General features: G+C 35.1%; 1 protein-coding gene and 2 long non-coding RNA genes across 3 annotated transcripts; all 3 read right to left on the bottom strand.

The window, feature by feature from the left end:
* Nucleotides 1–370: 370 nt before the first annotated feature.
* On the bottom strand, nt 371–5,107 carry LOC108830764 (ATPase 2, plasma membrane-type-like). The gene is made up of 11 exons (XM_018604349.2): nt 4,952–5,107; nt 4,483–4,602; nt 4,153–4,389; nt 2,939–3,928; nt 2,698–2,842; nt 2,249–2,413; nt 1,800–2,153; nt 1,572–1,732; nt 1,296–1,469; nt 849–1,213; nt 371–753 (listed from the first exon to the last, which is right to left on the bottom strand). The coding sequence occupies exons 1-11, from the start codon at nt 4,991–4,993 to the stop codon at nt 660–662; spliced, it is 2,847 nt and encodes a 948-aa protein (XP_018459851.2). The 5' UTR covers nt 4,994–5,107; the 3' UTR covers nt 371–659.
* Nucleotides 5,108–7,652: 2,545 nt separating this feature from the next.
* LOC130510754 (uncharacterized) lies at nt 7,653–8,765 on the bottom strand. The gene is made up of 2 exons (XR_008944504.1): nt 8,328–8,765; nt 7,653–8,051 (listed from the first exon to the last, which is right to left on the bottom strand). It is a non-coding gene; the product is annotated as an uncharacterized LOC130510754 (long non-coding RNA).
* Nucleotides 8,766–12,666: 3,901 nt separating this feature from the next.
* Nucleotides 12,667–14,600, bottom strand: LOC130510622 (uncharacterized). Its single transcript, XR_008944314.1, has 4 exons — nt 13,924–14,600; nt 13,099–13,559; nt 12,930–12,995; nt 12,667–12,833 (listed from the first exon to the last, which is right to left on the bottom strand). It is a non-coding gene; the product is annotated as an uncharacterized LOC130510622 (long non-coding RNA).
* Between the last annotated feature and the right edge of the window lie 74 nt (nt 14,601–14,674).

Genomic DNA, 14,674 nt, shown 5'->3' with positions numbered 1-14,674 from the left:
TTGCAGATGAGCGAAATAAGAAAACGATTGATGCTGACAACTGACAAGCATAAGAGAACTGAAGTTTTCAAAGAGGATGATGATGTGATTGTGTTCTTTAAGTAAGAAAAGGTTCCCAATTGGTACAAACAAACAAAGTGCAACTCAGGTCGAACTTTTTCAAGGCAGGTGTGATTCATCATCGGAAAGTCTTAGGAGAGATCATATATCTATTATCTTTTTTTTTTTCTATAGATTTGCATATTTATGTTTTTGGGTGTTTTCCTTTATTATATATGTTTTTTTTTTGTAAACTATTTATTATTATTATTATTATTATATATGTTTACATAGTGAATTTATAAGTTCAGAACTTCAGATGATGTGCAAGAACGCAAAAATAAACAATTTCATTTGTAAGGGCACAGAAAAAAAACAAATACATTTTCAATAATAAAAGTTTCAGATTTTTTACTTTTTTCTGGCGAGTTCCAGAAATTATTCTTCAAATATGTCGGTTTGCAAACTTGATTTTGGTAGGCTTAGCTCATGCTAAACCTAGCAAAATCTCTCGACAATAACCTTGAGAGAGGTCATGAAGAAAAAGAAAACAAAACAAAAATAAGGGAAAAAAGATCAATCATATCAACATATTCTGGTTTGCGCTCTTCTTTTCGTGACTAGACAGTGTAGTGTCCTGGAGTTTCAATGTCCAAACCCTTTAGCTTCGCTACTGATTCCACATGTCCCTTGAGTGTGTGCAGCTCTCTAAGCCTGTTGTTAACGTAAAAAAAACATGCAGTTAGTGTCTAGTTCCAGTCAAAGAATCGGTAATACTTAAAAAGGTTGAGACAAAAGGATTATCATACCTAGCGATCTCAGCTCTTCTCTTGGCTTGCTCTGCAATCTCAGACAGTTCTCTGTAAGTTCCATGCTCAGGAATGACGTTAACGGTTTCTTTTGGCTGCAAACCGTGAAGTGTCCTCTGAGCAACTGCCCATTGAGCCTCCCTCTCTTCTTTTCCGAAATCTTTCTTGGTCGTTAAAGCAATCCTGTTGTCGGTCATGTTGAGCCAAGCCTTTCCAGACAAGGTGTAGCGAATGGCAAACTTGAGAATGTCCAGTGGGAAGTATGTAATGATACTGTATAGCCAGATCACTCCAGCCCATCCCCATCCAATACCTTTAACCTCTGCGAACTCCCAGTTGGCATAGACCGCAATCACAGTGGCAACCTGCATTTGGAAACAAGCAACATGTTCATTGATGACCTTTCCCTACCTCAAAATGTGGAGTTGTGATCTATGATCTTCTTACCAGTTGTGCAATGAGGAAAGCAATCATCAGCAATGCTCCGGGACGTTCGACAAAGGACCAACTCCTTGATCTTGTGACGAAGATTAGAGCTTGACTAATGATACTAACTTGTAGATACAACGCACTCATTAGCTCGTGATCATTACCCCTGATGGACCTCACACCAAACTTGTCCTGTAAAATCGAAAGTGAAAGTTAAAACCTCTATATATACACTTAGCAAAAGAAGACATTTATTATTATTATTATTATTATTATTATTATTATTATTATTACCGAGAAAAAGTCGGTCTCGTGTGCCAACCAGAAGAAAACAACAGTCATGATGGCTAAGTAGCTTCCAAGCACAACTCCAGTAGCAAAAATTTCTCTAAGTTTCCAGCTATCGGGTGTGGGAGATGGCGTGACTCTGTCCTTTGAAATTGTCATGATGGTACCTATAGAGACATATATAATATAAATAACTTGTATCTAAGGTTTATTCAAAAGGACAGTCTGGCTCACCATCGTTAAGAATGGCAATGATCAAAACCATAAATGCTGAGAAGTCAAACTTCCATATCAAAGCAATAAGCATGAAACCAAGCACGATACGGATTGTGATTGAAACTGCGTATATTGTATAGTTCTTCATTCTCTGGAAAATAGCTCTGCTGGTGAGGACAGCACTGATGATAACGCTGAGTCCAGGCTCAGTGAGAACGATATCTGAAGCTCCCCGAGCAGCGTCCGTAGCATCATCGACAGCAATACCAATATCAGCTTTCTTCAAAGCAGGAGCATCGTTGACACCATCACCAGTCATTCCAACAATATGCTTCCTCTCTTGCAACTTCTTCACGATCTCGTATTTGTGCTCTATAGTGTCCAAAACAAAAGAAGCTTAGATCAAAGGTAACAGCCAACTTTTTATTAAGAAAATCCAAAAAATAAAAAATAAAATAAATAATAACCTGGGAAGACTCCAGCAAAACCATCAGCCTGTTCGATCAAGTCCTCAACAGGAATGTTTGCAAGTGCTGGGTCCTTGTGATTACCGAGAAGAGCCGAAGACGGGTACATGTTTGTTCCCATTCCAAGTCTGCGACCAGTTTCCTTGCCAATAGCAAGTTGGTCACCTGGCCACATAATTTGTACAAGAGAATGTTAGTGGGAAATGTAAATGTGTTTAGCTACCAGGTGTCCGGTTTCCAACTCAAAACCAATTAATAGTAAATAAATTGACACAACTTTTTCTATATAGCACATGTTTGTTTCTCCATCGGAATGAGTCATCGGGATGAAAATGAGAGTTTTGTTTGTTTAGATATTAAAAGTGCAATTCATCTAGATGGATCATCCATATGATTTTGGAAAATTTAGGCTTAATTTTCCAACTTCTAATATAAGACTTTGTTATTACCAGTGATCATCTTGACATTAACACCAAGATGCAAAGCCCTTCGAATGGTTTCGGCACTGTCATGTCTTGGGGGATCAAAAAGTGGCAACAAGCCAACAAACTCCCACGGTCCACCTGGACTTTCCTTTGTTTTCTCTGGCACCGTCTAAAGAAGGAGACATGAACACAAACTAATGAATATTTGTTTCTAAGCAGAAGTGAAACTAAAAGGGCATCAAAGCAAAACAAGTTAAGTAAGTACCTGGCGAGAAACGGCCAACGACCTGAGACCACGCTCCGCATACTTTTCTATAATATCGAGCACCCTCTTGCTAAGGTCATTGCTGGCTTTGCAAAGTTCGAGGATCTGCTCGGGAGCACCTTTGCTGACTCTGTGCCAGTTACCACTAGAGTCTATGTAAGTCAGAGCAGTTCTCTTATCAGTAGGGTTGAATGGAAGGAAGTGAACCTCCCTAATTCCAGCTCTGGCCTCCTTTGGATCAGCAAGCATCCCAACCATGGCTGCATCTATGGCATCCTGGTTCTCAATTCTTGAAGCCATAGCCGCAAACAAAAGAACTTGGTCTTTCTCCACACCCTTGCAGAAAACCTCAACCAAGTTTTTATCCACACTCAGTTTGTTGAGAGTTAGCGTCCCGGTTTTGTCACTGCACAAGACATCCATTCCAGCCATTTCTTCAATGGCAGTCATACGCTTGGTGATGGCACCTTGCTGTGCAAGCTTGTGAGAGCCAATAGCCATGGTGACAGACAACACCGTAGGCATAGCAATAGGGATACCACCGATCAATAGGACCAAGAGATTATCAATTCCATCTCTGTACTTTCGGCGTTGGATCGGGTACATGACGAGAATCTCAATCACCATACCAATGGCAATGGAACAGATGCAGAAGTTCCCAATAGCTGTAAGAACCTTTTGGAAATGTCCAACTTGGTTTGTGCTGTCCACAAGGTGAGCAGCTTTGCCGAAGAAGGTGTGAACACCTGTGGCGATAACAACGGCCTCTATCTCTCCTTGTTTACAGGTTGAGCCAGAGAAAACTCCTTGGCCAGGGTGCTTGGTCACAGGGAGGGACTCTCCTGTAAGAGCAGACTGGTCAACCTTTAAAGGATCACCTTCGAGAAGACGAGCATCGGCAGGGATAATGTCCCCAAGTTTAATGCTAACAATATCTCCTGGGACAAGAACAGCAGCTTCTTGTTCACTCCATTTCCCATCCCTAAGAACCTGAAAACAAAAACAAAAAAAACATAACAATAACATTAGTTCTTGAAGAAGCTTTAATAAATGAATGAAGTTTCACATTGATAATTGGAAAAAAAAATTAAGTAATATATAAATGAATAGAGCCAATTCATGTATTTGTAAATTGATTTTAAATTGGAAGTCCATCGTAAATCCGGATTTAACAGTACCAACTTCAAAAGAAAATTCTCTTATGACAAACAAACCTTGGTTTTAGGAGCAAGACCAGCCATGAGAGCAGCAGCGGCGTTACCGGCGTTGTTCTCTTCGATGAAACTGATGGTAGAGTTGATGACAAGAAGACAGATGATACCAACAAAGTCCTGCCAATCCGGAGGCCTACCATCACCGTTGGCTAAAGCAATAGCCATAATTGCAGCAGCTTCCATGACCCATGAAAGAGGATTCCACATGAACCCTAAAAACTTGAGAATCTTGCTTTCCTGTAAAACAATCATTGTGCAAAACACACATATTTTAGTAAAAATACAACAACCTTTTGTTTCTTATTATCTGAAAAGAAAAGTGATGAAGACCTTCTTCTCTTCGAGCTTGTTGTAGCCAAAGATCTGAACCCTATCTTCCCCTTCCTTAGTCGTCAAACCTTCCTTTGTACATTTTAGCTGCTGGAAAACTTCCTCTATTGGACATTTCTCCTGAACAAAAAAAGAACAGAACAAAATACGATGAGACAAACAGTTTGAAGTAATTCTGACATCCATACACACAATAAGAATGATTCTATATCTTCAGAAAGAGAAATCTCATTCTTAGAAAAAAAAAAGACAAAGAATCGGAACTATTTCAGTTCATGTAAATGATCTAAAAGATATCATATAGTCGTTAGATTCGTTAGAGATTTGGCGGGAAGGAATTGAAAGGTGCATAAAAAAAAAAAAGAAGCTAACTTCTTGTGCAGATTTGTTCCCATTGAAGAAAAACCATAGAACAGTTTGTGGAGACGATAATCATAAACAGAGAGATAGACAGAAAGAAAATGGTTACCAGATCAACAGTCTCGTTCTTGATATCTTCAAGACTCGACATCTCTCCCTTCCTTGACTTACAAAAACAACCTCGGTTGTGTACACCGTTTCACTCGATCATACGGCTTCCGGCGAGAGAGGAAGTATTAGGTGAAGCAGGCTGTCTGTTGCAGAGTCGATACGAGTCCTGTTTTTATACTACTAAAAACGACGAATGCCTCCTGTTATTGTGGGTCCCGACGAGTAGTCTCCATTTATAACCCTTTCTCCTTAAAATGATATTTAATATTTTTTGTTCTGGCTTCTTTTTGGCTCTTCCGCAGCGTCAGGCTCTCAGATCATTTCTTGGTATAAAAAAAAATATTTGCAAAATCTCTTTTTAACATTTGTAAGTCAACGAGTTATTCCTCCCAATGAATCATTTATATCAGGAAAGAAATAATTGGGGGAGGTGTTACACTGCTGTGGGATTTTTAAATGACCAAAAGGCAACATACGTCTTGCTGCTTACCGTCTCCCCTTATTAAATTCTTTTTGTTTTGCCACCCACCTATTTGGTTCTATGTATTTTATTATATAAGTAATTAATTCTGAAACTTTCAACTTAAATAAATATTTATTTACAAATTAAATATTTCAAGTTAAAATAATATGCTTTAATTAGGAAGAAATTGGGTTTACTTAGGATGAAACTGGTTTTTTTTAATACTAGTAACATCTTACAATTGTTGTGTGTGGTGGTAATTAATTAGCGGGTACAAAACCGTCGAATACGCTACTCAACATGTCGGATTCTGCATTGATTTGGAATCAACTTGTATTAGTTGTAGAAATATAAATTAGATTTGTGTAATAATTTACTTTTATAGGAAAAAAATATATGTGTATTTATAGTTTTTTGTGGCCCGTCGTAATGGCAAATTATTCCCTCCCAAGATGTATCATGTATCATGCATGGCAAGGTCAGAAATGAGAACGAAGTCACATGTTGACATTTTCATGGCATAATGGCAATCTCTCTCATGCCTTTGACATTTTTTAGTTAACCATACATACCATTCGTGAGTATCCGGGAATATATGGTGATGGTAAAACTGTTTTATACCATTATATGTAATACTATATGCGTCACGATTTACAATAATACTCTTCTATTGAGGTATTTATTTTAAGAGTAATGGCCAAATTGGTATAGAGAAGATATAAATCAGTTTCTTCATGGAGCTGCCATATTGTAACTTCTTGTCTTTCGTCTTTTGAAATAATATTTCTATAAAAGCTGATTGACTTAATAGTAAGAGTTTACTAAACTTATAAAACGGAGGATTGATCCATTTAGTATCACGCTGAATAATGCCCGAATTTTGAATATCAACAACGAGACAAACAATATACTCCCTCTGTTTTATTTTATTTGTTTTCTAAGATTTTGGCATAAGAATCAAGAAAACACAAAATTTTATTAAGAAGTCTAGAACAAATTCAACCAAAAAAATTAGCAGAAGACAAATGGTCACAAATAGTCATACATTTTTTTTTTATTAACCTGGGGATATCCCAGACTAATTGAAAGGTCCAGACTAATCTATAAGGGGAAGTGCAGTACACAGATAAACTTTCTTTCTGGATATTCAAATGGATTCTAAAGCATGAATCCATATTCATATTAGGTTACCAAGATAATTGTAATTTAGTTTTGTGCAACAAGTGGGTCGAACCTAAAACATATTAGTGTCTCAGGCCCGTCTCTTTACCACCCGATCACAATTACTCGGTCAGATAGTGATATATTTTAAAACAGAAGAAGTAATAATTTTTGGAAATGAATCGATACATGTACATGAATGTTTGTAATGATACTGATATTTAGCAAGTTATTAAAATGATGATTTTCGAATAAGCCTAAACAGTCCAACAGAATAAGATATCTCTGTTTACTTTTATTTTGTGAAAGTAAACATATTTAGACGCACCCAGATAAACCTGGACCATGTACGGCCTCACATGCCGTCCGATGGCTCGATCAAAATAAGCAAAAGGCTAGTTACATGTTCCCCTGTATTTTTTTTTTTTTTTTTGTAGTCAAATTTCCCTTGTCCTTTTATCTAATACTAGGGTAAACCCGCCCTACGGGCAGGAAACAAATCAATAGATAAAATAGCTTAAAACATAACTTAAAAAAAAAAGCTTTTGATCAAAAAAAATTGATAAAAAAAAAAGCTTAAAAACATAACAATTCCTTTCTTTTTTCCTCTCCCACCATTCTTATTATCTTCCGACTCTCATCCAATTTTTTCTATATGTAATAATTTAATTTTCAGATATTGATGTTTTTCTTGAACCATTCCAAATCTATTTTATCACAAACTCAGTTTACTTGTAAAGTTAGTATTTTTAAGAATGGGTAATTTTTTTTTAGTTTTAAAATAATTGAACTCAATTCAGGCAGACAACTCATTGGTCGGCCGATCTTTTGTACACAAAGCAAACTTGCCTGAGGGGATTTGAGGTGTGATAGCTACAGCTAATAATTTAGTGTTCTTAGACACATTGCCTAAATTACTGGACTATATCTTTCATTGCTACTGAATTTATTTACACATACCATTCAAAAACTTGTCTTTGCCGATTTGAGAAGATCGCATACAAAGCAAATTAATGAATCTGAAAAGCTTAAATAACAATAATCATTCACTAATATAATTAAAGAGGGAGAAAAATAAAGTTGGTTAAAGATTTAATTGAGTAGAAAATCTCTCTAATCTTCTAGAAAACAAAAAATATCTATGATCTTTAATTACAAAACAGAAAACAAAAACATCTATGATCAACAAAATATAGAGGAGGTGTAACCATTAACGTTTGTATATGCATAAACGAACCAATGCTTTCTTCCACACAATTGAAGAGGCTGCATGAAACAGCTTCTTCTTTGGCTTGTTTGTTCTTAGTTCAGGTTCGATGAAAAGCTGTTATAACAAACGTCAGCAATGTCGTTGGCTTAGAGACTTAAGGTTTCAATTTATTCATCAGACTTTTACTTCAATGGATCCAATGCTGGTAGCACCGACAGCAGCAAGTGCCATAAAACCTTGTTTCCATATCCCTTCAAGCACGACCTGTTCTCAATCAGATTAACAGCTGATGATCAGTGTCTGGAGATGAAAAGAAAAGGTTACACATATTTGGTACGTTTACAATGAAACAAAAAAAATGATTACACTTTCATTTTTAATAAAGAGATTTTTTTATAGTTCTCATAGCACGCTCATTCACAGGAAACAACCGGCCTGTAAACTTGCTTGTTTATAGAAATTAGAGAGATACCAATAGTTACAAAGATGCATTCACACATAGGTTGTCTACTTAAATGAGAGCTTAGAGAGTAACCAAACCTGCAAAGTGTCGGCGAACCAATGAATTCCAGTCAGCCGGAGAGTGGATCTGATGGTAGTCCCCTGGTCTTAACCAAGACTTGTCGCCTTTCTCTCTAACAGCTTCCTCTTCAGACCTGAGCTTTACGCATTGACCTTGTGGTGGATCATACACCCGCTTCTACGGTGGCTCTGTAGGAAAACGAACCAATGCTTTCTTCCACACAATTAAGGAGAGGAATCTCACATATATTTATATCAAACTCACACCGCCTCTTACATCTAACCAACTCTTTGAAGACACATCATGGGAGAGTGAACCGACGGGATTAAAGGCAAAGTCATAAATCCGACTGTTTCAGAACGTGGGAAGAAGCTCAAAGATCACCGCATAGCTGCCTTACGAAGTGAGACGAACTTTGCTTCTTATCTTCAGCCGTTTTAGGTTTAGAGACGACATACATTCAGTGGGCTGGACGAATCTTCCAATCTTACAATACGCGAAAGAAGCCCATCATAAGAAGAGTAAATGAAACGGTGTGTTTTACTTTGCTGGACACGTGTCGACTCGTCAAGTATCGAATTTATGCGCTGGCATCCTACGTGTCAGCAGGAGAGAAAGAACCATGTTTTATAGTAATAGATATCTTTGCTCAGGATAAAAAAAAGAGAGTTACACTTTTCAATGCAACAAATCTATTTGATCAACATTTATTTTCTGAAACCGCATTGGTCAAGTGACATGAGCATTTACTCATTAGGACATTCCTTCGATTGAAAGTCACTGCATCAGAAAAAAAAAGTTAAAAAAAAAGTCACTGCATCAAATTACGTTTCCTTTGCACTTTTTAATGCTTTAAAAACACCAAAGTCCTTGGACTTGTTTTTTTTCTCATGTAGTTTAATAGAAATTTTTCAGAAATTTTTTTTTGGAGAATTTTTAATAGTTCAGACTACAATATATATTTATTTAGTTTTAAAGTTGGAGTATTAAGAGTACTATACTAGATAAGGTCAAAATACCGGCAGCCCAAACCAAACAGAACTTTGATGGTTCAGATGTGGGTTTTTCATTGTTTGGGTTTGGTCTGACAATCTCTCAAGCTAGACATCTCAGATTTTTTTGGCATTTTCTTCCGGTCGCAGCACTTCTTCGTGTTTCTTGGATGACTTATAGGAGCTCTCGTAAGCCTTGTTCGTGTGTAAGGTTCTGTGGAGCGGTTTCGATTTTGGTGTGTGTTTAGAGTTTTCATTCGGTCTCTCTTGAAAATCTATCTGGGCTCACTTGTTTTACGATATGGATGGACTGATGTAAGTACCGGCTTGTTGCTGTGCGAACTTTGAGGATCCTCTATCTTTGTGTTCTGGCTCTTTAGATAGGAGTCTACTTCAGGTGCTCTACCCGCTTCTATGAAGTTCCTTTGACCTGTTTCTATCCTTTTTTGGAGACCGATGTGCTCTGCACCTTGGATTCCAATTATCTCGATGGCTCTCTCACCTTTGTCCCGGTTTTTGGTTTTTGATTGAGATTTCCTTGTCATTTTCTTTTTTTAGTTATCTAGTTGTTTTTCTTATATGGTTCTGGAAAGATTTTGATCGTTGCCGGCTTCCGGCTACGGAAGAAAAGTGTTTCTTGTCGGTTTATGTGTATTCAACTATATTTTACCGTTATAATATAATCTATCGGATGACAAAAATAAATAGGAGAGTACAATACTCTTTTTCAACTATAGTACTCTTATTTAATTTTATGTTTTCACATGTTGGACATTTTGCTCTCATTGTTGCTAACATGGGTGATTGCACATGGGTTTACCCAAACCCATTAATAGTGGATTCGATTTTTACCCATATAAAATTAATTGGATCAACCACAAGTAGAAATTTTAAAACCTATATTTATGAATATAAAAGGATAATGGTTATTCATGAGTTTTCAATTATATTATTATATTAACATTTTAATCAAATAATAAAAGAATTTTTGCCAAAATTGAAAAACGAGTTTTCTTGCCAAAATAAAAAAAAACTAAGTTTTCCCACAAAATTTGGAAAAACGATTTTTCCCGACAAATCAGAAAATTGTGTTTTCCCCTAAAACTGCAAAACCTGAGTTTTCCTGGCAAAAACCGAAAAATGATTTTTTCCGCCAAAACCGAAAACGAATTTTCTCGCCAAAATCGAAAAACGATTTTTCTGCCAAATCAGAAAATTGAGTTTCTCTGTCAAAATCGAAAAATCAAGTTTTCCGCCTAAACTCAAAAAATGGTTTTCCCACCAAAATTGAAAAACCGAGTTTTTCCACCAAAATCGGAAAAAAAAATCCAGCCAAAATCGAAAATGATTTTTTCCGCCAAAACAGTAAAACGATTTTTCCCACCAAAACCGTAAAAATGAGTTTTTTCACCGAAACCGAAAAATAATTCATCCCGCAAAAACGAACTTTTCCATAAAAACGGCAAAAATGATTTTTTACTGTAAATAAGTTTTTTCCACTAAAATAAGTTTTCCTATGGAACTGCATAATAGCTCACATTAATGATATTAATGTTTTACATGATTTTTTAGAACAAATAAACTAGTAATTTGGATACCCATGAATAAACATATACCCTACTAAATTATTTTCTATTTTAACCTTGATATTTTTGGATTTTCACGGGTTGGATATAAATTGGGTTGAATTATTTGTGGAGTAGACTGGATTGGATTATTTTACCCTAAGTTAACATCGCTAGTTGCAGATGATACGTTATAGTGTCAAAACTAGTTATATAAAATGTTTAGATTTTCTCTTGACACTAAAATTAAGAATAGTGGTTTGATTCTCAAAAGTAAAATAAGAATAGTGAAACATGCTGATGTTTGCAGGTTGGACTCTACAAAATGAATGGCTGCATGCAGACCCGGCCCTGACATTTGGAGGCCCACATACACAACAGGATTTTTAGAAAGATCTGAACCCTGGCTTCTCCTTCCTGAGTCGTCAAACCTTCCCTCGTATATTTTAGCTGCTGGAAAACTTCCTCTATTGGACATTTCTCCTGCAACAAAATAATCAGAGAAATTTTGGATGAGATAAAGAATTTGAAGTAATTTTGACTCACATACACAAGAGGATGTTTAGAAAGAGAAACCTTTTGTCTTAAGAACAACTAGGGTCGGCCCGCCCTACGGGCGGGATGTTTATTTCGTAAATTAAGATTTGAATTATTATAGATGCATTTTGTAATAATTTTATTTTGAAACTTTTTTACTTACACATCAAATTTTAATTATTTTATATCTGTAGTGTTATATTCATGCGATTAATAGAAAGAAATCACAATTGTCTACCTGTTACGATTACTCACTACAGAAGAGAAGACATATAATTAATGTATTTTTTGTAATTGTTATAAAAATAAATACTTTATGACAGCTCTAATTTATTTTGTCACAAATTTAGCCTGTAAGAACAGAAGTGACCAAAATATTTTATTAAACAGATAAATAAATAAGTAAATATATTTATATTTCAAGAGTTAACTAATCTAGATCTAGAGTTATCGGAGTCAAGGAGTAAAGTCTAGAATTAAAATTTATCAGTGAGGTCTGAGGTTTGAAATTATAAAAAAAAATATATATTTTCAAAAATTCGAATTTCAAAAAAAAAAACTAAAAACAATTAAAAAGATCGGATTTTTTTTTATATAAAAAGTTCGAATTTGAAACATATAATTCAAAAAATAAAATATTTATTTAGTTATTGGTATTTATTAATATAGGGTATAATTTTTTGTGCATTTTTAATAAATTTATTTTTTCATTTTCTTTTTGGGGTCTCTTTTTATGAAAAAAAATTAAAATAAACCTATTTGAGAAAATTGGCCTTGTTATAATAAGCGATTCTTTTAATTATTTATTCTTCATAGTGAGAATATTATTTTACCCATTACAAAATAATTGTTATTTAACACATTTTATTTTAAAATTTTGCATTTATTATAAACAATGTATGATATTTTTACATTATTTAATTTTACAATTCACATCATTCTATTAAAAACTGATGTGAAAATACCAAATATTAACATCAATTATCATATATGATGTTAATGTATATAAATTACAATGTTACTATTTATATTTTTTAAAAATGATATTATTATTATAATCAGTTAAGAGAATGTGTTTTAGTTTTTTTATATAATTTATGATAAATGAATTTAAATGTCTAATTAAATTAATTTAAAAGTGAGCCTAATAATTGTATCATTTATATTTATATTTTAAATTTAAATTTAAGTTATTGTTTATAGATAATTAATATTAAATTTATCTCTGTAAATAAATAAATTTAAATACTTTATTAATTTGTTTTCATATTTCTTTCAATCATGGTACAATTAAAAAGTAAAACGTAATGAAAACAGGAAAAAGGAGAAAAATGAATTCAAAAGAAAATAATTACATACAAACATTTTTTGCCAGTTGTTTAACCAAAAACTTTCTTCTGCTTTTTGTCGTGGTGTTTTAAAACCACAGCTGCTTATACAAAACAAAATCATCTTATAAGGAAAGTGAAGATTCTTATAAATCAACCAAAAATAAGATTTGTACGTGACTGTTAATGTGACTAACCTTAACGAATGATGCATCGTGGTAAACAACAACACTTCCTTCACGCAAGCTCCCAACATAAATTCTCTTTTGTAGTAGAAACCATATTCAAAATCATATCAAACTGTGTTGAAAGAATTGTGTGTAAAAAAAAAAGACTGTAAAAAAAGATATGTAATGTATCGTTTACTTTATTCAGTTTAGTTGGTAGTGTACCGATGGCACATTGTTCACCACTGTTGTTGACATTATTGCTCGTGTAAACATAGTTTATGATGCACACAGATGAAGAATGCAGGAGAAGAAACACTAAGCTTTGCCTTATCGTTGTACTATAGCTTTCACTTCTGGTTCGATGCCACTTTCTAATCAAAGTCTCCTCTGAAGATGCTATCATCTGATGCAAGGGCTCTGCTATTGTGTTTTCATGTAACAGTAATATCCTAGGGCATGACCCAGTATCTGCAAGCTCTGTGCTTTAGGTGCAAATGGCAAGTCTTCCCTTCTTGTTTGTGAAAGTTTTGGATCACTTCCTGATAGTGTTCCCTGGGACTCACCTTCATTAGAGTTTTGTCTACTGTCTAAAACCATGGTCATATCCAAAGCAGCAGGAGAAAGCTCCTTGATGTTGATAATCAATACACGAATAAACTGAAATAATATCAACAAACAATCAGAATCTATCTACCACGTAAAAAAAGATTTCAAACTAAAATTTTGTTAATCAATAAAACAACAAACTGAAACAGAATCAACCAACAAAATCGATATCTAAATAATCTCACATAAATAAACACTGAGTTATGAGGAGGTCTCGATTCAAGTTCATATATACACTAAATGGAATGGGTAATTAACAAAGGCAGGGGAAGATGGATACTGGACTGCTTTGATTCAATGACAACATTAGTAACAGTTACTTAATTGTTGAAAACATAAGCTTGATAACTCAGAGTATCAACGTCGTGATCTCTCCAAAACAGACGATGATAAAGAGCTTAGAGAACAGAACAACCTTAGCGTCGAGGAGGAGTATGTCTTGGCCCATCAGATCGCCACCTCTTCTCAGTTTCACGATCCCGAGAACCTCAGCAATCGCACCTACATAGTGGAAGAACACGGCCATCCTTCAAATCAGAGAGCATGATGGATGACTGAGACATTAAATCGAAGAAGATGAGTTTCTTATGATATTATTAATCGAGAGGATGATTTCTGAAAGGTGAAGTCTGCCCTTTTTATAGGTGAAGATCCAAATAAGAAGCATTCATTGATCGATTGTGGTTGGTATGAGTCCATGGATTAAAGAACGATGTTAATGGTGATGAAACGTCCATCGTTACGGAATGTAGATCGTCGGAGCGAAGAGGACGAAGGAGTGAAGCATGAGAAGACGGTGAAGGACTGAGGTCAATAGTAATGAATCCGTAACTGATCGATTGCTGGATCAGGAGGAAGAAGACGAATGAATCAATGGAAACCCTATAATCGTCTAAGGTGGTCGGCGGAGAAAGGAGATTGATGAAACGACAAAATAAGAAACGCTGCGTTTCAGACAAAACACACAGCAGTATACAGATGAAGCCCAACACGCGAGCCCACGAAGAAGACAAACTCCACTTCATTAATCCGACGTGGCGAACGCAGAGAGCATGAGTTTCCAGCGTGTCATCTGATGTGGCGTAAGGAGAGAAAAAAGTGTATTATATATAAATAGATAAATTGGTCGGAACTATTTTTAAATATCTCACGTAGTCGTTAGACTC

The sequence above is a fragment of the Raphanus sativus genome, chromosome 4, assembly GCF_000801105.2.
Source record: "Raphanus sativus cultivar WK10039 chromosome 4, ASM80110v3, whole genome shotgun sequence".
NCBI classification, from domain to species: Eukaryota; Viridiplantae; Streptophyta; class Magnoliopsida; order Brassicales; family Brassicaceae; genus Raphanus; species Raphanus sativus.
This window is presented reverse-complemented; position numbering and strand designations above follow the sequence as displayed.

Bases quoted from the DNA above. Each gene is read 5' to 3' on its own strand.
- LOC108830764 (XM_018604349.2), bottom strand. From the start codon at position 4,993: ATGTCGAGTCTTGAAGATATCAAGAACGAGACTGTTGATCTG. The intron at 1,470-1,571 runs GTAATAATAATA...TCGATTTTACAG, and splicing joins ACGAGACCGACTTTTTCTCG to GACAAGTTTGGTGTGAGGTC. The intron at 1,214-1,295 runs GTAAGAAGATCA...TTCCAAATGCAG, and splicing joins CTTTCCTCATTGCACAACTG to GTTGCCACTGTGATTGCGGT.